Raw genomic sequence first — 26,743 nt, forward strand, 5'->3', positions numbered from 1 at the left:
TTATAGGAAACCTTTTATTAACACACTCATATTCCTGGGATATAAGAGTCCTCATAACACTGCTGCACTACAGTGCAGACTGGATGTTGCCATCTGTGTCTTCTATCTGCTTTTCTAAGGCCAATCTTTCCATAGAATGCAGCTTGCTTACCTTCCTGTTCACATCCTTATGGGGCAACTCACTTCTTGTGTAGGCAACTACTGACATGCACTGTCTTTGTGAATGCAGGAGCTCCTTGTGGTTAAACCAGAATGGAGACAAACAGTATGGGAATTCTGCTCTGCTTTAAAGTCCCTCTCATCCAGTTTTCTTGCAAGGGTTGGTATGTCTTCAGGATGAAGATAAAGATTCCCACTGTCGGAATATTCGGAATACTTTCCTTGATTTTTCCGAGAGACTCTATAGGTAAAAAAGCGGATTAGGGTTACATTCTTTTGTAGAGACAAAAGCAGAGCTTTAGAGCTCTGTCAAAACATTTCTCCTACAATGATCTAGCTATACCTAGGATTAAATAAAAACTATTTATTATGTCAGTATTGGGACCTAAGCACTGTACCTCAGCTTATTTTGCTCAAGAGTAGAGCTCTACCACTTGAGCCACAGATCTACTTTTAGCTTTAAAAAAAATAATAGTTGGTGGAGATGAGAATTCTCACGGATTTTCCTGCCTGGGCTGGCTTCCAAATCCTGACCGCAGCCTCATTTTTGTTGTTGTTGGTTATTGGGCTTGAACTCAGAGCCTAGGTCCCTGAGCTCTTTTGCTCAAGGACAGTGCTCTACCACTTCGTGCCACAATGCAATTTCCAGTTTTCTGGTGGTCAACTGGGGATAAGAGCCTAACAGACTTTCCTGAGCAGGCTGGTTTGATCCTCAGATCTCAGCCTCCTAAGTAGCTAGGATTTCAGGCATGAGCTGCCAGTGCCCAGCAAACTCATTTTTGCAATTGCTAGGACAAGCAGCAGTCCCTTTTGCTTTAGGTATTTTTAGAAAAGGATCACATGTTTTTGACCAGGCTATCCTGAACCACAGTCCTCCTATTTATGCCTTTGTAGTTGGGATAACTGGTAACATACCACTATGTCCAGCTTATTAGTCAAGATGGGGACCGGGTGCTGGTGGCTCACACCTATAATCCTAGCTACTCAGGAGACTGAGATCTGAGGATCACGGTTCAAATCCAGGCCAGGTATGAAAGTCCATGGGACTCTTATCTCCAATTAACCACCAGAAAACCTGAAGTGGTATTGTGGCTCAATGTGGCAGAGTGCTGGCTTTGAGCTGAAGAGCTCAGGAACAAAGCCCAGCCCCCCAACCCCCTAAAAAAAAAAGGTAGGGATACTGGATCATGACATTCTCAGACTCTTGAGTAATGGGGATGGTTTGTTTTTGTTTTGTTTAAATCCAAAATGCTTAAATTGTCCTAGTATTTCTTGCAAACAAGGATTCAATTTATGTGACACCTAGTTGAGGTTAACAGTATCATCCAAAGCTAAGAAACAAAACAAAGTTGAATGACCCCTCAATGTTTCAACTGTGATCTTGGCTTTCTCAGCTCAGGTTATAGCCAGCAGAGCTAAAACTAAGACTATGACTGCAACTTGATTATACTTAGGAACTGCTCTGTGGCCATAGAAATGATATTACACAGGAAAACAAGGCAATTCATTAGAAATAGAAGTTCTTATTTTTGGCCAGTCCTGGGCTTGAACTCAGAGCCTGAGCACTCTCCTTGTACTTTTTCAAGGCTAGAGTTCTACGACTTGAGCCTCAGCACCACTTCTCACTTTTTTTTTTCCTGTGTGTACCAAGGAATCAAACCTTGGTCTTTGTGCATGCTAGGCAAACACTCTTACCACTAGGCCAAACTCCTGGTCAGAAATTGAAGTTCTTAATAAGTGTGAACATGGGCTCCTCAGCCTCTAAGAACAACAAGAATAACAAAAGAGCATATATTTCTCACGCAGCTAGTCTTAGGGAGAGGACAATGGACATTTAGGGAGACATCTACAAGCCACGACCAGTTTCTAACATAAGATGGTATTTCTATTGTTCCCTTATTCTCTTGTGGACAGGATTTTAATAAAATAAAGTCCCAGAAGCCAGCACCGATGGCTCACGCCTGTAATCCTAGCTACTCGGAAGGCTAAGATTCAAGGAAGATCACAGTTTGAAGCCAGCCCCCGGGAGACTAGAGCTCTACCACTTGAGCCACAGCATCACTTCTGGCTTTTTCTATGTATGTGGTACTGAGGAATTGAACCCCAGTCTTCGTGCATGCTAGGCAAGCACTCTACCACTAGGACCATAGGTCACATTCTTTTTTTTTTCCAGTCCTGGAGCTTGAACTCAGGCCCTAGGCACTGTCCTTGGACATATTTTGCTAAAGGCTAGCACTCTGTCACTTGGCTTTTTTGGCGGGTGTGTGTGTGTGTGTGTGTGTGTGTGTGTGTGTGTGTGTGTGTGTGTGTGTGTGTGTGTGTGTGTGTGTGTGTCATTTGTGGGGCTTGAACTCTGGGCCTGGGCACAGTCCCTGAGGTATTCAGCTCAAGGCTACCCCTCTACCACTTGAGCCACAGTATCACTTCCAGTTTTCTGATGTTTAAATGGGGATAAGAGTCTCATGGACTTTTGTACCAGGGCAGGCTTTGAACTATTATCCTCAGATCTCAGCCTCCTGAGTAGCTACGATTATAGGCGTGAGTCACTGGCATCCAACATAGTTTTCTTTTTCTGCCAGTCCTGGGACATGAACTCAGGGACTGAGTACTGTCCGTGGGCTTTTCTCAAGGTTAGTGTTCTACCACTTAAGCCATAGCACTACTTCTTTTTTTTTTTGCCAGTCATGGGCCTTGAGCTCAGGGCCTGAGCACTGCTTTCTCGAGGCTAGAACTCTACCACTTGAGCCACAGCACCACTTCTGGTTTTTTTCTGTGTATGTGGGACCAAGGAATCAAACCCAGGTCTTTGTGCATGCTAGGCAAGCACTCTACCACTAGGTCAAACTCCCAGCCCATTTCTGGCTTTTTCTGTGTATGTGGTAGCAAGGAATCGAATTGAGCCACCAGTGCCCAGTGTTTTTTTGTTGTTTTTTAAAAATTTTTAAAATTTGACAGAACCAAAGCAGAGTCTTAATATCTCCTGAAGACTTAGGCAGAGAATAGATTCAATACCTCCAAGTTGAGTGGCAGGTCAAATATTTGTCTTAAAAATAACAATGTGGGATGGGTGAGGGGTGGGGGAGGAGGGAAATGGGTACCAAGACATGTGAAAGGGTATCAATGTATGTGAATTAATGCACCTTCTATCTGGCAAATATCATGTAACCCTTTTACTAATTACAATAAAAAAAATTAAAAAAAAAAATAACAATGTGGGGCCGGGAGTTTGGCCTAGTGGTAGAGTGCCTGCCTAGCATGCACGAAGACCTGGGTTCGATTCCTTGGTACCACATACATAGAAAAAAGCCGAAGCTGGTGCTGAGACTCAAGTGGTAGAGCTCTGGCCTTGAGAAAGTCCAAGGACAGTGCTCAAGCCCTGAGTTCAAGCCCAGGACTGGCAAAAAACCAACAAAACAACAACAAAAAAACCCAATGTATTGGGGCCAGGAGTTTGGCTTAGTGGTAGAGGGCTTACCTAGCATGTAGGAAGACCAGGGTTAGATTCCTTGGTACTACATATATAGAAAAGCAGGAAATGGTGCCGTGGCTCAAGTGGTAGAGTGCTAGCCTTGAGGAAAAGCCCATGGATGGTGCTCAGGCCCTGAGTTCAAGACCTAGGACTAGGGAAAAAAATAACTATGTATTGCTAAAAGATTTTTTAAGGAAATGCAGATTTTTCTTCCGTTAAAAACTTGGAAGCTGGCACAGTAGCTCATGCCTGTAATCCTCGCTATTCAGAAGGCTTAGATCTGAGAATCACAATTCAAAGCCAGCTCAGGCACTATAAAGCCTAGAGGCTCTTATCTCCAATTAATCACTAGAAAACAGGAAGTGGAGTTGTGGCTCGAGAGTAGAGTGGTAACCTTGAGCTGAGGAGCTCAGGGACAGTGACTAGGCCCAGGGTTCAAGCCCCATGACATGCCCCTCTTCCAAAAACAAAAAACAAAAAACAAAAAAACAACCCTTGGAAACCTTCATGTGGTATTTACTGAGGGCCTTCATGTACACCACTGAGCTTTTAACTAGTCCTTCAGCTCCCTCTGGTGGAAGTCTGTGGTCCCACAAGATCACGAGAGACCATGAATGAAGTTATAAGCTGGCCAAATGTTCTTGTTATTTACTTGGGAGGGCGTGGAGGTCAGTAAGTGTTATATTTACAGTAGGCTATAAGACAAATGTGGAGGCAACCTACAAAGGAAAAAAGATTCCCCGGTGGTGACTCTTTTATGTCTGTGAGCTTCATTCTTGACCCAGAGCCAACATGTTTTCTCAGTTGTTACATGACCACAGCAGTCTGATAAGGCTGGCTAAGGATGGACTGGCCCATATGCCCAGGATGTGGAAAGGAGCAAGGTGATATGTCCTAAATGGGGAATGGACCCATCTGTTGTTCAAATGCAAAGATGTCAACTGATAGAGAATGTAGCTGCTCTGCATCCTGCTGATCCAACTAATTCCCTTTTTTGCATTCTTTCTTTCTTTTAGGCTTTTAAGTTGAGAGCACAAAGAATTTAGCAGAATATAAAGGAATGACATATGATAAATCACAGAAAGAACTGACATACTCTCTTACATTTCTCTGAAATATAAGCAGTATGAGTGCAACCACTTAGGAAAGCTGTGGGCAGGTAGGGACGAAGTACAGGACAAGTCTCTACGCCCATCTCATGGACAACAATGATCACACACATGTAGGGCAACCTTAGCTCACCATGGAGTCTGGTTCAGATGGCTGCTTAGACTGTCTGTAGGCCAACAGGATGGACAGGACTGCCCTCCAGCCTGGCTCTGATGAAATGCTGGCATCCACCTCTGTTTCATCTTTCTCTCTGATTTCTTTACCAAATGTGATATTCACCCAAGGGCACCAGTCTCGATGCTGAGAGGTGGGATCGAAGAAACTTCGGGAAGATGTGTCCTGAGGGCAGAAGAGGAGACATAGGGTTAATAAAGGACACATGCTAGGTCTATTTAGAGAAGCAATTGCCTCAAAATCTCTCAACTGCTTTTATTCCTAGTTTTATATTCTTATTTGTGCCAGTACTGAGCCTGAACTAAGGAACTTAGTTCAGTTTAGATTTTTCACTCAAGGCTGGTACTCTACCACTTGAGCTACAGTTCCACTTCTGACTTTTTGGTGGTTAATTGGAGGTAAGTCTCCTGGGACTTCAAACCATGATCCATATAAATCTCAGCATCCTGGGCTGGGAGTTTTGCCTAGTGGTAGAGTGCTTGCCTAGCATGCACAAAGACCTGGGTTTGATTCCTCAGTACCACATACATAGAAAAAAGCCAGAAGTGGTACTGAGGCTCAAGTGGTAAAGCTCTAGCCTTGAGAAAGTCCAAGGACAGTGCTCAGGCAGGCCCAAAGATCAAGCCCAGGACTGGCAAATAAATAAATAAATTTCAGCTTCCTGAAAAGCTAAGATTAGAGAAGTGAGCTACCAGTGGCTGTCTTACATTCTCCTTATTTTTATTTATTTTTAACTTAATTTTGATTAATAGTTACTGTGACATACATAGGTGTTAAGAGTTTCATGTATCAGGTAATGAGTACATTTCTTTTTAGAGAACGTTCCACTTATTCAGGTGCTGGTGGCTCACACCCATATTCCTAACTACACAGGAGGCTGAGATCTGAGAATCACAGTTCAAAGCCAGCCTCTGCATGAAAGGCAGTGAATATCCTCCCCCCCCCCCCCCCCCCGTTGGTCATGAGACTTAAACTCTGGGCCTGGGCACTGTCCCTGAGCTTTTCAACTTAAGGCTACCGCCCTACCCCAGGAGCCACAGCATCACTTCCAGTCTTCTAGTGATTAATTGGAGGTAAGAGTCGCTCTTAGTGGGCATGGTGGCTCATGCCTATAATCCTAGCTCCTCAGGAGGCTGAGATCTGAGGATCAAGGTTCAAAGCCAGTCCGGGCACAAAAGGACCTGAGCCTCTTATCTTCAATTAACCTCTTGGCTGAAGAGCTCAGGGACAGCATCCAGGCCGAGATCAAGCCCCATGACCCACAAAAAAAAAAGGCTCTTTCTTTAGTGCCCAGGCTGGCTCTGAACTCTCGATCCTCAGATCTTAGCCTCCTGAGTAGCTAGGTGTGAGCCACCTCTTCAAGCAAGCCACCTCTTCAAGCAAGATAGTGAGACTCTTATCTCCAATTAACCATCAAAAGCTGGTAATAAAGATGTAGCTCAAAGTGATAGAACACTAGCCTAGCCTTGGGCAAAAAAGCTCAAGGAAAACACCCAGGTCCTGTGCTCAAACTGCAGCACTCCCCCTAATTAGCCCCCCCAAAAAGGCTCATAGATTTTTTATTTGCCTGGGCTGGATTTGAATTAGGATCTTCAGATCTCAACCTCCTGAGTAGTGAGGATTACAGGTGTGAGCCATCAGTGCTTAGCTTTATTTTTATTTTTGAGACAGGACCTTGCTAAATATAGCTCAGGTTGGCCTCAATTTCATGATTGTCCTTTGACATTCCTGAGTATATTCTCATTTAACCTTATTTTCTTCCTAGTTCTTCCCTTTTTCTTTCTCTCCCTCCCATTTTCTTCTTTCTTTGCTGTCCTTTCTTTTGCAGTACCAGTTTTAAAACTCAGTACTTCCTAGACTTGAGCTATGCCTCCATCCCAGACTTTTGGTGATTAGAGATGAGAGTTTCACAGACTTTATAGCCTAGGCTACCTTCAAATTTCCTTCAAATTTTAGTCTCCTGAGTAGCTAGGATAACAGGCAAGAGCCACTGAACCTGGCTTGCCTTTTCTTTTTTTTTTTTGGTGGGTCATGGGCTTGAACTTGGCCTGGGAGCTCTTCAGCTCAAAGCTACCACCCTAACCCTGGGCCTGGATATTGTCCCTGAGCTCTTCAGCTAAAGGCTAGCTCCCTATCCTCAAGCCAAGCCCCACTTCTAGTTTTCTAGAGGTTGACTGGAGATAAGGGTCTCAGGTTCTTTTGTGCCCGGGCTGGCTTTGAACCTTGATCCTCAGATCTCAGCCTCCTGAGTAGCTAGGATTATAGGCATGACTCATTCACCGGCCCTGCCCTTTTCTTCCTTCTTTCCTTCCTTTCCCTCCCTCCCTCCCTCTCTCCCTTCCTCCTTCCTTCTTTTTTTCCTTCCTTGCTTCCTTCCTTCTCTCCAGTCCTGAGGTTTGAACTCCAGGCCCTGAGCTTCTTTTTATTATTATATTATTATTATTTATTTATTTATTTTTGCCAGTCCTGGGCCTTGAGCTCAGGGCCTGAGCACGGTCCTTGGGCTTTCTCACGGGTAGCACTCTAGCACTTGAGCCACAGCACCACTTCCGGCCTTTTCTATGTATGTGGTACCGAGGAATTGAACCCGGGTCTTCATGCATGCTAGGCAAGCACTCTACTATTAGGCCAAATTCCTGGCCCCAATTATTATTATTATTATAAGATTTTAGGGGCCGTGAGTTTGGCCTATTGGTTAAAGTGCTTGCCTAGCATCCATGAGGACCCGGGTTCAATTCCTCGGTACCACATACATAGAAAAAGCCGGAAGTGGTGCTGAGGCTCAAGTGGTAGAGCTCTAGCCTTGAGAAAGTCCAAGGACAGTGCTCAGGCCCTGAGCTGAAGCCCAGGACTGGCAAAAAAAAAAAAAAAAAGATTTTATTAACATTGATTTTTACATATTTCAAATGTCATGTTTAACAGGTATTCAAGAAGGGACTCTATACAATCACTGGCACATAGATTTTAGAACATAATTAAATTAAGCTGAGTCTTTGTATGTCATAGATACATATTAATCTATGTAATAAAACATTATGTCTATAGAGTATATATCCCATCATATATTATGTCTATGTAGTTATATTTATATCTCCAAGACCATGTCCATAACCTTGGGTACCCAAATATTGAGTCATTGCTCTTGTACTGCTTGGATCTAATACTCACATATTAAGGATACCATGTGCCTTTTGTTCCTTTGGTCTTGACTTATCTCACTCAACATGATTCACTCTAATTTCATCCACTTCCCAGTGAATGCCATTATTTTATCTTGTCTGTTGGCTATGTAGAATTCCATTGTATGTATGTATGTATGTATGTATGTATGTATGTATGTATGTATATGTGTGTATATATATATACATATACATATATATCACATTTTTTGTATCTATTCACCTGCAGTAGGGTATCTGGGTTGTTTCCATCGCTTGGTTATTGTAAATACTGCAGAGATGAACATAGCTGACCAGGTGTCCTTATCATATTCTGGGTTACGATGTTCAGGGTAGATGCCCAGGAATGGTATGGCGGGATCGTAAGGAAGGTCTATTTTCAGTTTTTTTAAGAAACTTCCAAACTGCCTTCCAGAGTGGCTGAACTAGTTTACATTCCCACCAGCAGTGCAGTAGGGTTCCTCTTTCTTCACATCCCTGCCAGCATTTGTCCTTATCTGAGTCCTGAGCTTCTTTTTGTTTAAGGTTAACACTATACTCCGTGAGCCACAGCGCCACTTCCAGGTATTTCTATTTATGTGATGCTGAGGAATCAAACTCAGGGCAAGCATACTAAGCAAGCACTCTACCACTAAGCTATATTCCCAGCTCCATTCCTTTTGTTTGTTTGTTTTTTTCCTTTGGTTTTTCCCCTTTTGTCTCAGTTTTTTGTTGTTGTTGTTGTTGTTGTTTTTTTTGCCAGACCTGGGCTTGGGCTCAGGGCCTGAGCACTGTCCTTGGACTTTCTCAAGGCTAAAGCTCTACCAATTGAGCCTCAGCACCACTTCTGGCTTTTTGCTATGTATGTGGTACCGAGGAATCGAACCCGGGTCTTCGTGCATGCTAGGCAAGCACTCTACTACTAGGCCAAACTCCCGGCCCTTTGTCTCAGTTTTTTATTTTGGTACCCACAGCCTTATAGATAAGTTTATCTGGCTTGGGAGGGGAAGGGGAAGCACAGAAACTGTGGGACAAAGGGTGACCTAATTTAGCAGTGATACTAGACACTATGTTGGAAATGAACTGTAAAACTTGGTGGAGAGGGGCATGGGGGGAATGAGGGAGGGACACTTCAAAAGGAAATGGACTGACTTAAGTAACTCTAACCCCTGTGTAACTGTAGCCCCTTTTCAATAATTTTTTTAAAAAAAGTCAAATTGGACCTTAGTAAATTTATTTCCTACCTCACTGTTGTCCTATTAGTTTAAAATATTTACTATCTTTCCAGAATCTAAGAGGAATAGATGATAAACTCTTTCATTGCTTTCCCCTTGGCCACCCACCTGTCCCATCTTTAAGCTTAGCACAGTGTACTTTCGGGCACAGAAGCAGCGAGGGCTCATGCCTTCGTCTCTGTGCTCACATGAAGGCATGGCCTGCTGTTGTGCCCAGCGAAGGCTACCGCACCAGTGGACTCACCGAGCTGCTGGAAGAGCAAAGGCGAGCTCGTTTGGCTTTCCGGAGAGGGCTGGAGGGTATGTCAAGGCCACTGTTGTCTCCTGTTCCCATGCTTCGAGTCACCGGGCGGCTTCTGGTGGTAGGGCTGGCTGCCTCTGGCTCAGACCGCTCAACAGGACTGGAAGAGTCCCAACTTCGGGTTCTAGAGACAATGAGACCTGGGCTCTTTTCAGTCTGAAAGAAAAAGGGAAGACAGGGAAATATGTAAGCGATGTTGATGGTTATGACTGGAAGTTCTTTCAAAAGGAGGTGAAGGCTAATATTTTAGTTTAAATGATAAAAATTTAGTTTCTGAATTGTCCACATAGCCACTATCTTCATAGGCTATTCTATTTTGATGCTAAATTTCTAAAACATATTTAGCTTTTCTACTAGCGAAGGGAAACAGGATCTACATGGTACAAGTCAAGCCTACTGCTGTGAGTGGTGGCACATGCCTGTATTCTCAGCTAGCCAGGTAGGCAAAGAAAGCCAAACTCAATCTTAAAGACAAAATAAAAGCAAAAAGACTAGGGGGCATAGCTCAAGTGGTAGGATAGCATGGGTAAGGCCCCAGGTTCAATTTCCAGTACCATAAAAGTAAACAAAACAAAACATGGATATGATGACTCACATCAGTAATTCAACTACTCAGGAGCTGGGGATTGGAGAGATCGTAGTCTGATGCTGGACCTAGGCAAACACTTGAGACCCTACCTGAAAAACTAAAATCAAGAGAGGCTGGGGATGTGGCTCAAGTAGGAGAGTGCCTACCTAATTAAGCAAGTGTGAGACCCTGACTCTGAAAAACAACAACAAAAAGATGAAGTCAATTTCCAACTTTCTACCATTAACACTTTCAGCAAGAATACTGGTAAGCTATGTTAATACCTGATCTGAACCTGGGAAAAATGTGGCATCCTGGCTCCGGGTCATCATCCTCCTAGGAGATTCAGGCACTAGAGGGAAGCGATCTGGCCGACCCTCGGAGCCTGAAACAGGGGAGCTGGAGAGGCTGAAGGATACATCCAGGTCAGTCACAGATGACTCGATCTGCTGGAAGCCCCAGAGTCCCACCTTCCGCATACACTGTGAGCATGTCATCAGGGAGAGCTGTATTGGCTTCAAAGAAGAACTAGGAAGAAGTGAAAAGAAAGTGTATGTTTCCAAAGGAGCCAGTTCCACACTAAGTGCAATGCTTTATAGGTTACCTCACCAAACCAATCTCAACTGGTCTCACGGATGAGAAACACGTCCTCCTAGAGACCTGTCCCCTCAGGAACTTGGCCCTATCATCACCTACATATTTTCTATGCATTTTGATGTACTTTCTTCCATGGCTTGAATTTTTGGAGGGGTTATGGCTTTTTAACCTTCAAAAGGTTGTATGAGAGGGTTACAATTTTAAATTTCTATTTATGTCCACTGCATTTCGATCAGTCACCCTTTCCATTGTTCTCTACCATCTCTCCCACCTCTTTCCCTGGAGTCCTATCAAGCCCCCCTTTCCTTTTCCTCATATCTACACTGAGTAATTAGGACTGTATTTGTCCTCTATTTCCTTACCCATTCATCTACCATCTATCAACTAGCCCCCACTAGCTGAAACTATGCTTCAGTTTCCTGATAATCATTTTGTTAAACTGTTGGTTAGAACTTCCATGGAGTTTCACAGCTGCATATACTATACTTTTTAGTCAATGTCATAGTGATCTTGTATATATACATATGCCCCTGTGTACATGTACCCTGAGTGTCTAATGGGAGTTTATATATTGAGTCTAAGATCCCCAAGGCTATGTTGAAGTTTATTTCATAAAACTGTCCTATCCTCTTAAACCCCTTCCTTAATCTCTAGTACAAGCATGTTTGGGGTAAACCAAGGTCAGTTCTGAGGCCAACCTGGTAGCTGGGATGGAAACACCAACAAAGAGCAAGCTGGGGACTCCAGCTGGTGACTCCTTTGCTAGGGCTAGCTCTCATTAAACTTATTTTCCTTCTTTCTCACAATAGAAAGGAGCTTATTTTCTTTCTATTTTTAGACAATACCTTCACTGCTTAAAGGGACAAAAAAGTTCCCAGATGGGAATTGGGAGTACAAGACAGAAAACGGAGGTGTAAACACCACAGCCTTTCCAAGTTTGGATTCTCCCCTCCTTCTAACACCAATGTTTTCTTTGTTTCTTTTCTCACAGAAAGTATCACCTGATTTCCAGATACAATGAATGACTAGAATATATAAGTACCTATTGTTGTCATGGTTCACACTTTCAGAATTAGTTGACTAACCTCCACGCCCAGCCACACAGAGCGAGAACACAGGCAGTGACTTGGACTTGGATGTCTGAGCCTAATTTGCTTGCTGTTTTTCTCTCCTCAGTTATAGGGTCAAGTTCATCTTCAAGCAAATGTAGCAGGTGACTGATCTTGTCTTCTGTCAAACACTGAAGAGAACCATGGTAAAAAACTTAAAAGTTTCAACCACCATAAAAAAAGAACGTATTCAAAATAATGCATGTCAAAGGAAAAAGGCAGAATCCATAGGGCACACATGAAGGCAGCATTTCCGTAGAGAAGTCTTAATCTAGGATAAGGCTAAGGTGTCACATAGCAGCTTTTGGAGCTGCTGACCTGCTGACCTAGAAAGAGGGTGGTTTTCCTGGAATTATCAAACTAAACTGCTTTCAACTTACAAACTGCAGTTCTTCTATAAAGCCTATGAAACTCAAACCCAAACAATGAAAATAGTTCTATTTATGTCATAGCTTGACACTAAATTTACTTTCTGACAGAACAGTTTGCCAGCCTTAATTTTTTGATAAGAATAATAAAGAACTACTGTAGAGGGTTGCCTTGACCAACAGAAGTTAACAGTTGACTGCTCAAAGCTACAGCACAGTGTTAACTTAAAGAAGCAAAGGCTGGGAATGTGGCTTAGTGGTAGAGTACTTGCCTAGCATTCATGAAGCCCTAGGTTTGATTCCTTAGTACTATATAATCAGAAAAGGCTAAAGTGATTCTGTGACTCAAGAGAGAACAGTGCCAGCCTTGAGCAAAAGAAGCTCAGAAATAGTGCACAGGCCCTGAGTTCAAACCCCAGGACTGGCAATAAATAAATAAATAAGAATAAAAGAAAAAGAAGAAACAAAATAATCAGCTTTTACTTCCTAAAATACACTATCTTCACAGATGATTCACAGGCTGATAATATGAGTCATTTGACTTCAAAGAACAGAGAGACCAGAGTATTTCAATGTTTCTGTTGCCAGGGGAAAAAAAAGGAGTTTCTGGTCCCCTAGTCATTGGAAAAATTGTATGTAATAAACCATTTGCAAGCTGTATTTTGGTGGCTCTTGCCTATAGTCCTAGCTATTCAAGTGCCTGAGATCTGAGGACTGAGGTTGAAGCCAACTCAGGCAAAAAAAAAAAAAAATTGGGGAGACTTTTTTGTTAGTTGTTGGGCTTGAACTGGACCTGAGTGCTGTCCCCAAGATCTTAGGCTCAAGGCCAGTGCTCTATCATTTTGAGCCACACTGTCATTTCTAGTTTTCTGGTGATTAATTGGAGAGAAGATTCCCACTGACTTTCATGCTGGGACTGGCTTTGAAATGTGATCCTTAGATCTCAGCCTCCTCAGTAGTTGGGTTTTCAGGCATAACCCACTATGTCCAGCTTCTGTGAGACTCTTATCTCCAAACAACCAGTAAAAAGCCAGAAGTAGGTCTGTGGCTCTAGTGGTAGAGCATTAGCCTTCAGCAAAAAAAAAAAAAAAAAAAGCCAACTGAGAATGTGAGGCTAGTAGTTCCAGCTCCAGTACAGGCATAAAAATAAATAAATAAATAAATAGGCCAGGAGTTTGGCCTAGTGGTAGAGTGCATGCCTGCCAGCATGCACAAAGACCTGAGGGTTCGATTCCTTGGTACCACATATACAGAAAAAGCCAGAAGTGGTGCTGAGGCTCAAGTGGTAGAGCTCTAGCCTTGAGAAAGCCCAAGGACAGTACTTTGCTCCAGGACTGGCAATAAATAAATAAAATGAACAAACCACTTTTAGTCACATTTCAGTTTTTTTTGTTGTTGTTGTTGTTGATTGTGGGACCTGAACTCTGGGCCTGGGCGTTGTTCCTGAGCTTTTCAGGTCAAGAATACTGCCCTACTCCTTGAGCCACATTGCCACTTCCAGTTTTTCTGGTGGTGAATTGCCTGGGCTGGCTTTGAACATCGAGATTCATAGCTTAGCCTCCTGAGTGGCTAGGATTATAGGATTATTCAGTAATTTTTTCTTAATAGTCAAATCAAGATAGAACCTAATCTATGCCACTGTAAGAACCATTTCAAATGCTGAAATGGAATTTATTTACTCAAATTTTTCACAGCTGTCCCTCTGGTAGGTCTTCTCCTGACAATCTGCATCCTCTTGGCATGAAGAGAAATGCTTTGTTACTGACACTGGTGACACTTGGAAGCCACTAAAACCCTGCCAAAAAAACTCACCATGGTCTTCAAATCCTCTGTCCTCAAGGAAGGAAGCTGTAGGTCCAAGTGACAAAGGCTTTGAAAACGATCCAGGAATTCATTAACAAGGACAGAAGGCTCATCAAATGGCAATGTCCCAAATCGATCTATGGACAAAGTAAACCAGAAGATCACACTGGTGTTAACAAGTAAACGTGAAATAGAACATCTAGACAAATGTGAAATGGAGAAGATACTAAGTACTGTGCTGCTGTTCATAAAAACCAAAAAACAGGGGTTGGGAGTTTGGCCTAGTGGTAGGAGTGCTTGCCTAGCATGCATAAAGTGGTAGAGTACAAAAGTTCAGAGGCAGCACCCCAGATCTTGAGTTCAAGCTGTAAAAGTAGCACAAAAAAAATAAAATAAAACAAAATAAAAAATAGCCAAGTATTGGTGCTCATGCCTATAATCCTAGCTGCTCAGGATCTGAGGATTACGGTTTGAAGCCAGTCCAGACAGGAAAGTCTGTGAGACTCTTATTTCCAATCAACTACTTAGAAAAAGCTGGAAGTGACACTGAGGCTTATATGGTAGAGTACTAGCCTTGTGCACAAAGAAACTAAGGGCATCGCTCAGCCTCTGATTTCAAATCCCAGGCCCTATGGGGGGAAGGGGAAGAGGAGAAGGGAGAGAAGCCCATGAGACTCTTATTTCCAATTAACCAGCAAAAAATGATGGACTGGGAGCCGGGAGTTTGGCCTAGTGGTAGAGTACTTGCCTAGCATGCACGGATTTGATTCCTCGGTACCACATACATAGAAAAAAGCCAGAAGTGGCGTCAAGGCTCAAGTGTTAGAGCTCTAGCCTTGAGAAAGTCCAAGGACAGTGCTCAGGCCCTGAGCTCAAGCCCAGGGCTGGCAAAAAAAAATGATGGACTGGAGGCATGGCTCAAGTGTAGAGCACTAGTTGAATGAGCAAGCTGAGCAAACTTAAGACCCTGAGTTCAATCTTTGGTAGTGCTAAAACAAAATAAAACAAGAAGGGCATATGAATCGCCCTAAAAGTGAGTCCTGGAAAGAAATCAGATATCCCCAAGAAAGCTAAAGCTGTGAATGGGGTCAAGAAAGAAAAGCATATAGCAATAAGAGCTGGGGACCAGTGGCAGAGCCCTGGGCAAAACCTAACCTGCACTGAGTACACTAAGCAGGGATAGATTAAAGTGCTCACAAGATTGAGCTGTGAGAAACATAAGCCAATGGTAGCAAATCCTAGTTCTATGATCATTTTCACTCAATTTCATCAGAGGTCACCTCCAATCATTTTCTTTTCCTCCTCTTAGTGGTACTCATAGGGCATTCCTAGCTATCACTAACCCTGGAATTGAAATAAAAACTATACCTACTCTACGCTAAACCCTGATCAAGGTATGAAAGGTATAAATGAATTTTGTAACACGGAGGAACATGCTTTGTAACATGGAGGAAATTTGTTCTTGGTGAGATTTCCCCACCAGAGGGCTCTGCTGTTGAAGGTCTCAGCAGAAATATGCCTGCATGACCAACAAAATATTTTAATATCCCAGGGGATACTAGCATGTGTGCTCTTTTACTGAAAACTCTTCAGCATACATACCAGTGTTTCCTATTTCAGTGGAAACTGTCCTGACACCCTTGGTGCTGGGAGGAAACTTAAGAGTATAGATCTGGCCCTTCCTTGGGCTGGGATTACATCTTACCTCAGTGCTGTTGTTAAAGTGTACTGTTTTGTCATACTAAGTTGGGAGTCTCCTATAGCCCATCAATGCAACTTGTGAAACCAAGGTAGAATAGGAGCTGCTCAATTGTTAGGAGCAAAATTTCGAACCAGAGAAAACATGGCATTTCTCTAGTTCATTTTAGAACCTCTGATTCTTAGTTTCCTCACCCCGAACAACTAGCTGATGATAGTTGTCTCCAGGGCTCCTGTGAGGATTCTACTGGACAAGGTCCACATTATGAAGCCCTCTGTATAACACAAGCACTTGATAAAGTTAAAATATATAAAATGAAAATGTAAATTAATGCAAGATCTTGAAAAGTACAAGTAGAGGAAAAACAAACTTCAAATACTAGGTTTTTCATAACATAATACACATTAGAGGAAAGATATAGGAGAGATAAGTGGAAATTGTCACCAGTACCTGGAGAGGGGCTGTCTGGCCAGAAACAGAACTTTTCATGGGCAGTGCACAAGGATTTTGTCAGCTCAACACAACGTTCCTTATCTGAAATCCACACAGGTAACATGACTTAACCAAAGTGTGTAAAACACTACAAATGTAACTACAGATAAAATGCGAGATTTAAAAAATATATGAAAACAGTAGCAATATCATCTTTTTTTTTTTTTTTTTGCCAGTCCTGGGCTTGAGCTCAGGACCTGAGCACTGTCCTTGGACTTTCTCAAGGCTAGAGCTCTACCACTTGAGCTTCAGTACCACTTCCAGCGTTTTTCTATGTATGTGGTACCGAGGAATCGAACCTGGGTCTTTGTGCATGCTAGGCAAGCACTCTACCACTAGGCCAAACTCCCGGCCCAGCAGTATCATCTTAAAATTGCACACAAAACAAGTTAAACTGAGATCCTAAGTCTGAGTCGTCTGAAAGTCCTGTTTATCTAAAATTATAAATTTAAAATAAATATTCCATTATCAATTACATAGAATATATAAAGTCAATATTTTAAGTCAACTCAGGAGCTTCCTGAAACTACATAGCCCAGGCTGGTCTTAACTCCACCATCCTCCTCCTGCTTCATTATCCTGAATGTTAATATATCAGATGTGTCCTACATGTACAGCTTTAAAACTACTCAATCTTTGATTGTGGAGAAAAATGTAGTCTAAATTTTATACTTACATCTGTCAAAGTCAAAAGCTGGCTGTAAACTGGCACAGAGAAAAGCTTGGCAGCTAGAACATTTGAGCATGTCACATTCAACTGTGACCCAGCCATATTTTGCACAGACAAGTGGAGATAGCTCAGGGGGCTTCCCTGCCCATTTCAAAGAGTATTCATGTTAAGAAAAGCAGGAATGTAGGCAAAGAACAGTGAATAAAACAGAATGAAAACTTTAATACATGAGATAAGCAAAAAAAAAAATATAGACCAATTTCAAAGTAGATACATATTTTGTAAAATGATGGTCATTTGAACATCAAGCAGCATTATATATGAACTTTTACCTCTAGGAAACTTTCTCTCCATCTATATATCTCTATATACAATATACATATATACATCCATAGGTATACACACATATATGTGCACTGTATATATACACATATATAATATTACTGGATTTTGGGGGTTCTGTTGTTTGAGGGTCTTCATGCATGCTAGCTAGGCAAGCAGTTTACCACTAGGTCAAACTCCCAGCCCTATTATTACTGTTTTTGTGTGCCAGTACTGGGGATTGAACTTAAGTCTTGCACTCTTTCATTTGGCTTTTTGGACATGACTGGCACTCTACACGTGGACCATGCCCCCAGTTCAGGCTACTTTTTTTTTTGCCAGTCCTGGGGCTTGAACTTATGGAGCAAGCTGTCCTGGGGCTTTCTGAAGACTAGAGCTCTACCACTTGAGCCACAGTACAACTTCTGCCTTTTCTATATATATGGTACCAAGGAATCAAACCCAGGTCTTCATGCACGCTAGGCAAGTACTCTACCACTAAGCCAAACTCCAGGACCCTGGTCTTTTTTTTAAAAAAAATCTTGTTAGTTGTGAGGCTTGAACTCTGGGCCTGGGGATGGCCCCTGAGCTCTTTTTGCTCCAGGCTAGTGTTCTACCACTTTGAGCCACAGTTCCAGTTCCAGTTTTTGAGTGGTTAATTGGAGATAAGAGCCTCATGGGGTCTTTTCTGCCTCAGATGGTTTCAAATCATGATCCTCTGATTTTTAGCTTTCTGAGAAACAAGGATTACAGGCCTGAGCCCCTTGCGCCCAGCCAGTTCAGGCTTTCTTTTGCAAGTTATATAGATACCAGTCTCTTTCATTTGTTTGCCCAAGTTGGCATCCAACTTCGATGATGATGATGATTACATCTCAGCTTTTAAGTAGCTAGGATTAGAGGCATGAGCCACCAGTGCCTGGCTAGTGCTCTGTATTTCATATGATTCAAATGTTTATTTTATAGCATATGAGTAGCTCTAGGTACTTAAGAGGCTGAGACAGGAGGATTACTTGAGCCCATGGAGATTAGACTATCCAGAACAACATATAAAATCCCATTAAAAAAAAAAAAAACCCTTTGTTTTATTACTGATTATGGAATGGAACAGAGGCTAATCAGTTTCATTTAATCAGAAATTATAGGAATTTTAAAACACTAGTGAGCCTGTGTGGTATAATCCTAGCTACTTAGGAGGCTGAGATCTGAGGATTGCAGTTTAAAGCCAGCTAGGGCACTAAAATCTGTGAGACTCTTATCTCCAATTAACCACCAGAAAACTGGAAGTGACACTGGGGCTCAAGGGGCAAGGTTTTAGTTTTGAGCTGAAGAGCTCAGGGACAGCACCCAGGCCAGAGTTCAAGCCCCACAACTGACCGAAAAAAAAAAAAAAAATAAAGAGCTGGGAGTTTGGCCTAGTGGTAGAATGCTTGCCCAGCATACATGAAGACCAGGGTTCCGTTCTTCAGTACTACATACATAGAAAAGCCAGAAGTGGTGCTGTGGCTCAAATGGTAGAATACTAGCCTTGGGGAAAGCCCAAGGACAGTGCTCAGGCCCTCAGTTCAAGCCCCCAGACTGGCAAAAAAGAAAGTAAAAAACAAAACACAAAACAAAAAGCACTAGTGAAGGCAGTAAGAATTGCCTAAGCAATAAAGCATAATCAAAGTAAACAATGCAGATATGACTGTTAACACTGATCTATGTTGTCCTATTGCACCACATTCACCATAACTTCCAAAAAATAAATAAGCTTATCAGCTGAGCACTGGCAGCTCATGCCTAAAATCCTAGCTACAGAGGATCCAGCCCGAAGCCAGTCTGAGTAGAAAAGTCCATGAGACTCTTATCTCCAATTAAATTAACCATTAAGAAGCCATAAGTAGAGCTGTGACTCACGTCACAGAGGCTAGTATTAAGCAAAACTGCTAAGGGAAAGCACTCAGGACCTTAGTTAAAGACCAAGGACCAGCACAAAAAAAGAAAAAAAAGCATTTGTCTTAGGGAGGTGGGGAACACAGATATGGAGGGATAAAGGGTAAATACACACAGCAGTAGTACTCACTAGACAATATGTTGAGAATGAACTGTATATAACTTGTAGGTGGGAACAAGAGGGAAAAACTAGGACAGTGAAGGGGTGATACTGTCCAATAGGAAACATACTCATTACCTGACTTGCAAAACAGTAACCTCTCTGAATATTACCTTCATAATAATAAAAAAAAAATCTTAGAGAAAAATAAAAACATTAATTTTCATAGTCAGATACAGTGACTTGTGCCTGTAATCCTAGCTACTCAGAAAGCTGAAATGGGACTGGGAGTTTGGCCTAGTGGTAGAATGCTTGTCTAGCATGCACAAAGACCTGGGTTCCATTCCTTATAACCACATTCACAGAAAAAGCTAGAAGTGGTACTGTGGCTCAAGTGGTAGAGCTTTAGCCTTGAGAAAGTCCAAGGGCAGTGCTCAGGTACTGAGTTCAAGCCAGGACTGGAAAAAAAAAAAAGGAAGACTTGACTAGAAAAAAATAATGTACAAAGAGCTGAGGATGTAGCTCTAGTGGCAGAGTACCTGTCTAGCAAGCACAAAGCCCTGATTTCAAATCCTACAATTGCTACAAAAATTTTTTTCATTATCCTCCCAAGTTTATTATTTATTAATAGGTGGGTAACTAATGTTTTTAAATCGCTGAGAATATCTACAAGTATGTTCTTAGGAAGTGATCCTTAAACATTTATTGATGCTGGGCGGGGGCTATAGTTCTTCGGTACAGCACTTCTCTAGTATGCATAAGGCCCATAGTTCATTTCTCAGTACTGCAAATAACCGAGAAAGCCAGGTGCTGGTGGCTCACACCTGTATTCTTAGCTACTCAGGATACTGGTTCAAAACCTACCCAGGCAAAAAAGTTCATGAAACACTCTTATCTCCAAATAATCACCAAAAAAGCCAGAAGTGGAGCTGTGGCTCAGGTGGTACAGTATTAGCCTTCAGTAAAATAGCTCAGAGCTGGGCATGGTGGCTCACACCTGTAATCCTAGCTACTCAGGTGGCTGAGATCTGAGGATCCAAGGTTCAAAGCCAGCCCAGGCACAAAAGGACCTGAGACTCTTATCTCCAATTAACTTCTAGAAAACAGATGAGTAGCCTTGAGCTAAAGAGCTCAGGGACACTGCCCATGCCCAGGAGTAGGGTGGTAGCCTTGAGCTGAAGAGCTCAGGGACACTGTCCAGGCCAAGTTCAAGCCCCATGACCCACCCCCACCCCCCAAAAAAGAAGCAGAATTGAGTGGTCAGCCACCAGTGGCTCAAGTTTGTAATCCTAGCTACTCAGGAGGCTAAGATCTGAGGACTGTGGTTCAAAGCCAGCCCCAGCAGAAAAGTCTGTGAGACACTTATCTCCATCTAACCACCAGAAAACTGGAAGTGGCGCTATAGCTCAAAGTGGTAAAGTACTAGACTTGAGCTAAAGAGCTTAGGGACAAGGGCCAGGCCCAGAGTTCAAGATCCATGACTGACCAAAAAAAAAAAAGAGCTAGAACTACTGATAGAACAAATATATAAACACACACAAATAATTAGCCCAAGAATTCAAAAGTATCAAGGATCATGAAGATACATATATGCATTTCTTTCTTTCTTTTTTTTTTTTTTTTTTGCCAGTACTGGGGCTTGAACTTGGGGTGTGGGCACTGTTCTTGAGCTTTCTCAAGGCTAGCATTCTACCACTTGAGCCAAAGCACCACTTTCGACTTTTTCTATGTATGTGGAACCAAGGACTCAAACTCAGGCTTCGTCTAGGCTAAATATGCACTCTACCACTAGGCTACACACCTGGCCTAAAACTGAGAAAATATTTCTTTTTTTTTTTTTTTTTGCCGGTCCTGGGCTTGAGCTCAGGGCCTGAGCACTGTCCTTGGACTTTCTCAAGGCTAGAGCTCTACCACTTGAGCTTCAGCACCACTTCCGGCTTTTATCTATGTATGTGGTACCGAGGAATCGAACCCGGGTCTTCATGCATGCTAGGCAAGCACTTTAACCACTAGGCCAAACTCCCGGCCCCTGAGAAAATATTTCTGATTAAAGTAGACTGAAACAAGGTTTAGTGGCTCATGTTTTAAATCCAACTGTTCTAGAGGCAGAGCCTGGGATGATTATGGTTCCAGACCAGTTTAGGCAAAAAGTTAGCAAGATTTCCTATTTTATTCAACAAGTTGGGCATTGTAATACATACTTCTTATCCCAATGACTCAGGAGGATATAAATAGGAGGACCTGATCTAAGGCTGATCCAGATTAAAAAAACAAAAAAAAAAGACTGTCTAAAAAATGAAAAGTGGCAGAGCTTCTGCTTAGCAAGTATGAGGCAATTTAAACCCAAGTACCATCAATAATAACAATAATAATGGAAACTAAACACGTGATAACAAAATATGTAATTCTCAACTGAATCTTTTTGCTACAAGAACATGATTAGTACATTTTTTTTTTTTTTTTGACAGTCCTGGAGCGTGAACTTAGGCCTAGGCACTATCCCTGAGCCTCTTTTGCTCAAGGCTAGCACCCTACCAACTGAGCCATAGCATCACTTCCAGCTTTTTCTGTTTATGTGGTACTAAGGAATCAAAGCCAGGGCTTCCTGCAAGCTAGGCAAGCACTCTACTACTAAATCACATTCCCAGCCTCATACAACTGTTAAAAAAACAAACTGTAGCAGGAAGCTTGGCTCAGGCCTATAATCCTGGCTACCCAGGAAGCTGAGATCTGAGGATCAAGGTTGGACATCAACCTGGGCAAAAAAGTCAGAAACTCTTAGCTCCAATTAGCCAGGTGCCATGCCTCTGATTTAAAACACTATTTATCAAAACAAATTCCAGGATTTTTTTTTTTTTGTCAGTTCTGGAGCTTGAACTCAGGGCCTGGGTACTATCCTTGAGCTTTATCAAGGCTAGCAGTCTACCACTTGAGCCACAGCATCACTTCTGTTTTTTCTGGGTATGTGGTACTGAGGAATACAACCCAGAGCTTCATGCATGTTAGGCAAGCACTCTTCCACTAAGCCACACTCCTGACCCAGGATATGTTTGTTTTTTTTTTTCCTTTTTGTCGGTCATGGGGCTTGAACTCTGGGCCTAGGTGCTGACCCTGAACTCTTCAGCTCAAGACTATCCCTCTACCACTTGAGCCACAGTGCCACTCCAGTTTTCTGGTGGTTAAGTGGAGATAAAAGTCTCTTGGAAGCAAGCTGAGTGGAAGCAAGCCAAGCGGAAGCAAGCTGAGAATGGTGGCTCACGCCTATAGTCCAGGCTACTCAGGAGGCTAAGATCTGAGGATCAAGGTTCAAAACTTGCCCAGGCACACAAAAGGACCTGAGACTCTTTTTGATTAACCTCCAGAAAACAGGAAGTAAGACTTGGCTCTAGAGTAGGGAGGTAGTCTTGAGCTGAAGAACTTAGGGACAGTGCCCAGACCCAGGGGTAGGGCAGTAACCTTGAGCTGAAGAGCTCAGGGACACCGTCCAGGCCAAGTTCAAGCCCCACTGGGCACCAGGCACCAGGCCCCCCTGCCAAAAAAAAAAAGGTCTCTCAGACTTTTTGTGCCTGGGCTGGCTTTGAGTCATGATCCTCAGATCTCAGCTTCCTGAGTAGCTAGGATTAGAGGCTTGAGCCACAGGAATCCATGGTGGTGGTAGTTGTGCTGAAAGTTCTTTGCTTTTGGGGTTCTGTTTCTTCTTTTTTCTATCTTTTGAGAGGAGGGCAAAGGGGGATGTGCAGAAATGCAAGGAGGGAAGATGAACAAAGGCAGACATGGTACTCAGTAGACACTATTTGGAAAATAAACTATGCAATTTGTGGGCAGGGACAGAAGGGGAAAAGTGACGAAGGGGTAAAATTGTCTAAAAAGAAACATACTCATACTCCTGGCTACTCAGGAGGCTGAGATCTGAGGATCAAGGTTCAAAGCCAAGTCCGGGCACAAAAGGACCAGACTCTTATCTCCAGTTAACCTCTAGAAAATGGAGAAGTAGGGCTTGGCTCTAGGGTTGGAGGTAGCCTTGAGCTAAAGAGCTCAGGGACAACACCAAGGCCCAGGGGTAGGGTGTCAGCCTTGAGCTGAAGAGCTCAAGAACAGCACCCAGGCAGAGTTAAGCCCCTCTAAAAGAAAAAAGAAAAAAGAGAGAGAGAGAGAGAGAGAGAGAGAGAGAGAGAGAGAGAGAGAGAGAGAATTATGAAATTGTAACTGCTCTTCACAGCACTTTAATAATAACAATCATCTATATAATAATAATAATTATCTGTAGATATCTACATAGATATATCTACAGAGGGAAAAAAAGGAATGGAAGTATGGCTCAAGAAGAAAACTGCCATCTTTCTTGAGAGTCTGAGTTTAAGCTCTAGTACAAGCACAAAATAAAATAAAACATCAAAGTACTCTGGTATTCTAGAGGAATGACAATTCCAGGATCAGGTAGAACTTGTTAGGTCCACTGAAAAAGGATATAGAAAACGTTTCAACTCTGTTGAAGAAGGCTTCTTTGCTGGTGGATTCCAATGGTGGTTGCTCTGCTTCAGCTGATCCATTAACTGGCTGGCCTGTACAAGATGTGTCCTTCCTAAAATAGAATAGTGGGCAATTTTTCATTGTATCATTGTTTAGTTTCTCTATACATTATAACACCAATCACACCAAAACTATGTTTTATTTATTTATGCAGCATTGGAGTTTTCCCTTGTTTAGTAGGCACTCTACCTCTAGGCCACACCTAATTTTCAGCCCTTTTTGCTTTAGGTTTAGGTACTTTTTTTTTTTGGCTAGTCCTGGGGCTTGAACTCTGGGCCTAAGCACTGTCCCTGAACATTTTTTTTTTTTTGGCCAGTCCTGGGGTTTGAGCTCAGGGTCTGAGCACTGACCTTGGACTTTCTCAAGGCTAGAGCTCTACCACTTGAGCCTCAGAACCACTTCCGGCTTTTTTTCTATATATGTGGTACCAAGGAATTGAACCTGGGTCTCCATGCATGCTAGCCAAGCACTTTACCACTAGGCCAAACTTCTGCCCCAACTTTCCTGGGGCTTGAGCTCAGAATCTGGGCACTGTCCTTGGACACTTTTTGCTCAAGGTTAGCACTCTGCCACTTGAGCCGCAGCACGACTTCTGGTCTTTTCTGAGTATGTGGTACTAAGGAATTGAACCCAGGCCTTCCTGCATGCTAGATGAGCACTCTACCACCAGGCTATGCTCCCTGCCTGTCCCTGAACTTTTGTACTCAATAGTTAGAGCTCTACCACTTAAGCCACAGCTCTGCTTTTGGTTTGTGGTGATTAAATGAAGACGAAAGTCTCATGAAATCTTCTCTGTTTCAATCTCCATTTTTTGCACCTCCTGAATAGTTAGGAATACTGGTATTAGCCACTGGTGCCCAAATGCTTTAGGTACTTTTTTTTTCTTTTTGGTCAGTTATGGGACTTGAGCTCTGGGCCTGGACGTTGTCCTTGAGCTCTTCAGCTCAAGGCTACCACCCTACCCCTAGGGCCACAGTGCCACTTCCAGTTTTCTGGTGATTAATTGGAGATAAGAGTGTCACAGTTTTAATGCCCGTGCTGGCTTTGAACCAGGATCCTCAGATCTCAGCCTCTTGAGTAGCTAGGGTTACAGGTATGAGTCACCACACTTTAGGTACTTTTTTTATTCAGGACTCCAACTTATTGTACAGGGACACCCTGGACCTCCATCTTATTTAACCTTCCAGCTCTAGTTGGGATGAAAGGCACAGCCACAGCTCCTTGCTTTTTCTGTTAAGATTGGGGACGGGGTGCCTCCCAAATGTTTTGCATGGGCAGGCCTGGAACTAAGATCCTCTTGATCTCAGTTTCCAAACAGCTGAGATGACAAGTGTGTACTATCTCATTTAGCTATTGGCTGAGATGAAGGTGCACAAACTTTTTGCCAGGATGTTTTTGAACCTGCAATGGTCTTTGCCTCTGGAGTAGTTAAGATTAGAGGCTAGAGTCATAGGTGCCCTGGTCTAGGAATAAATTCTTTTTTGATTGTTTGCAAGTCCTGGGGCTTGAACTCGGGGCTTGGGAACTATACTTGAGCTTCTTTTGACTCAAAGTTAGTACTCTACCACTTGAACCAGTGTGCCACTTTGGTCTTTTCTGTTTAGGCAGTACTGAGGAATCAAACCCAGGGCTTCATCATGCTACCACTAAGCCTCATTCCCAGTCTGGAATAGTTTGTTTTTGTTTATTATTATATTTTTTGTTGTTGTTGTTAATTCTGGGGCTTGAACTCAGGGCCTGGGCACTGTCCCTAAGCTGCTTTTACTCAAGGCTAGCACTCCGATATTGAGCCACTGCCCACTTTTGCTGTTTTGTTTATGTGATGCTGAGGAATGGAACCCGGGGCATTATCGGTAAGAAAGCACTATACTGCTAAGCCAGCCCCGGAATAATTTTTTTTTTTTTTTTTGTGGGTCCTGGGACTTGAACTGGGCCTGGGCGCTGTCCCTTTAGCCAGCCCTACTTCCCGTTTTCTAGAGGTTAACTGGAGATGAGTCTCAGGTCCTTTTGTGCCCTGGCTGGTTTTGCACCTTGATCCTCAGATCTCAGCCTCCTGAGTAGCTAGGATTACAGGCGTGAGCCACCGCGCCGGCAGGAATAAATTCTTGATAATTACATTCTAACATAAGCTAGTTTAATTTGATCTCAAGTTATCTATTTTGATAGTGTGAAAGGTTTTTTTTTTCCTGTAAAAGAAGTTCCTAAGCTTCATCAACCGAGTGTTAAGGAGGTTCCACAGAAACGTTCTTTAGAACACCAACTAAGAGTAATCGGGTGCGCTCACTCAGTTAATGGTATCCCTTCTTTTTCCCCTTCCACAAGTCTGACAAGACACTGAAATCGACCAATTATGGTAAACCCAGTCTCCACAATTAGTCTCCACAGACTGAACTCGCGGATGAAGAGAGGACCCCGCCGCCCCGCCGCCCCGCCGCCCCGCCGCCCCGCCGCCCCGCCGCCCCGCCGCCCCGCCGCCCCGCCCGGCTTCCCCACTTCAGGCCGGACCCAGGGTGGGGGGATTGAAAAACTCACGCTTCTCCGCTTCCATCTTCCGGGGCAATCCCCTCGTCTATGAGCTGCCGGACTTTTTGGGGGGTCCCTTCTGGGGAACGAACGACTGTACCCCAATTCTTTTCAATCCCGGCGGCAAACGGCTGCTCCTCGCTGGGCGCCGCCATCTTGGTGCGTTGAAGAATTGCTTCCCCGAGGGTTGGAAGACTCGGGAACTTCCGTTCTGTCAGGTGAAGGTCCGCCTCCTGGGGCGGGGCCGGGCGGCGGGGCGGGGCCGGGCGGCGGGGCGGGGCCGGGCGGCGGGGCGGGGCCGGGCGGCGGGGCGGGGCCGGGCGGCGGGGCGGGGCCGGGCGGCGGGGCGGCTGCCGCCTTCCTTTCCTGGGCCAGACAGCCCTTAAGGGTGGGTGTACCGGTTAGGACTAAATCCAGCTAGTATA

At 43.4% G+C, this 26,743-nt stretch overlaps 1 protein-coding gene across 1 annotated transcript; it reads right to left on the minus strand.

Moving 5' to 3' along the window:
- On the minus strand, positions 1-26,521 carry Zc3hc1 (zinc finger C3HC-type containing 1). The gene is made up of 10 exons (XM_090333289.1): positions 26,328-26,521; positions 23,736-23,847; positions 16,919-17,069; positions 16,201-16,284; positions 14,061-14,188; positions 11,857-12,011; positions 10,459-10,702; positions 9,550-9,762; positions 4,871-5,077; positions 1-400 (listed from the first exon to the last, which is right to left on the minus strand). The coding sequence occupies exons 1-10, from the start codon at positions 26,471-26,473 to the stop codon at positions 332-334; spliced, it is 1,509 nt and encodes a 502-aa protein (XP_090189415.1). The 5' UTR covers positions 26,474-26,521; the 3' UTR covers positions 1-331.
- Positions 26,522-26,743: the final 222 nt, after the last annotated feature.

This window comes from Megascapheus bottae, chromosome 5 (genome assembly GCF_031878675.1).
Source record: "Megascapheus bottae isolate mThoBot1 chromosome 5, mThoBot2.hap1, whole genome shotgun sequence".
NCBI lineage: Eukaryota > Metazoa > Chordata > Mammalia > Rodentia > Geomyidae > Megascapheus > Megascapheus bottae.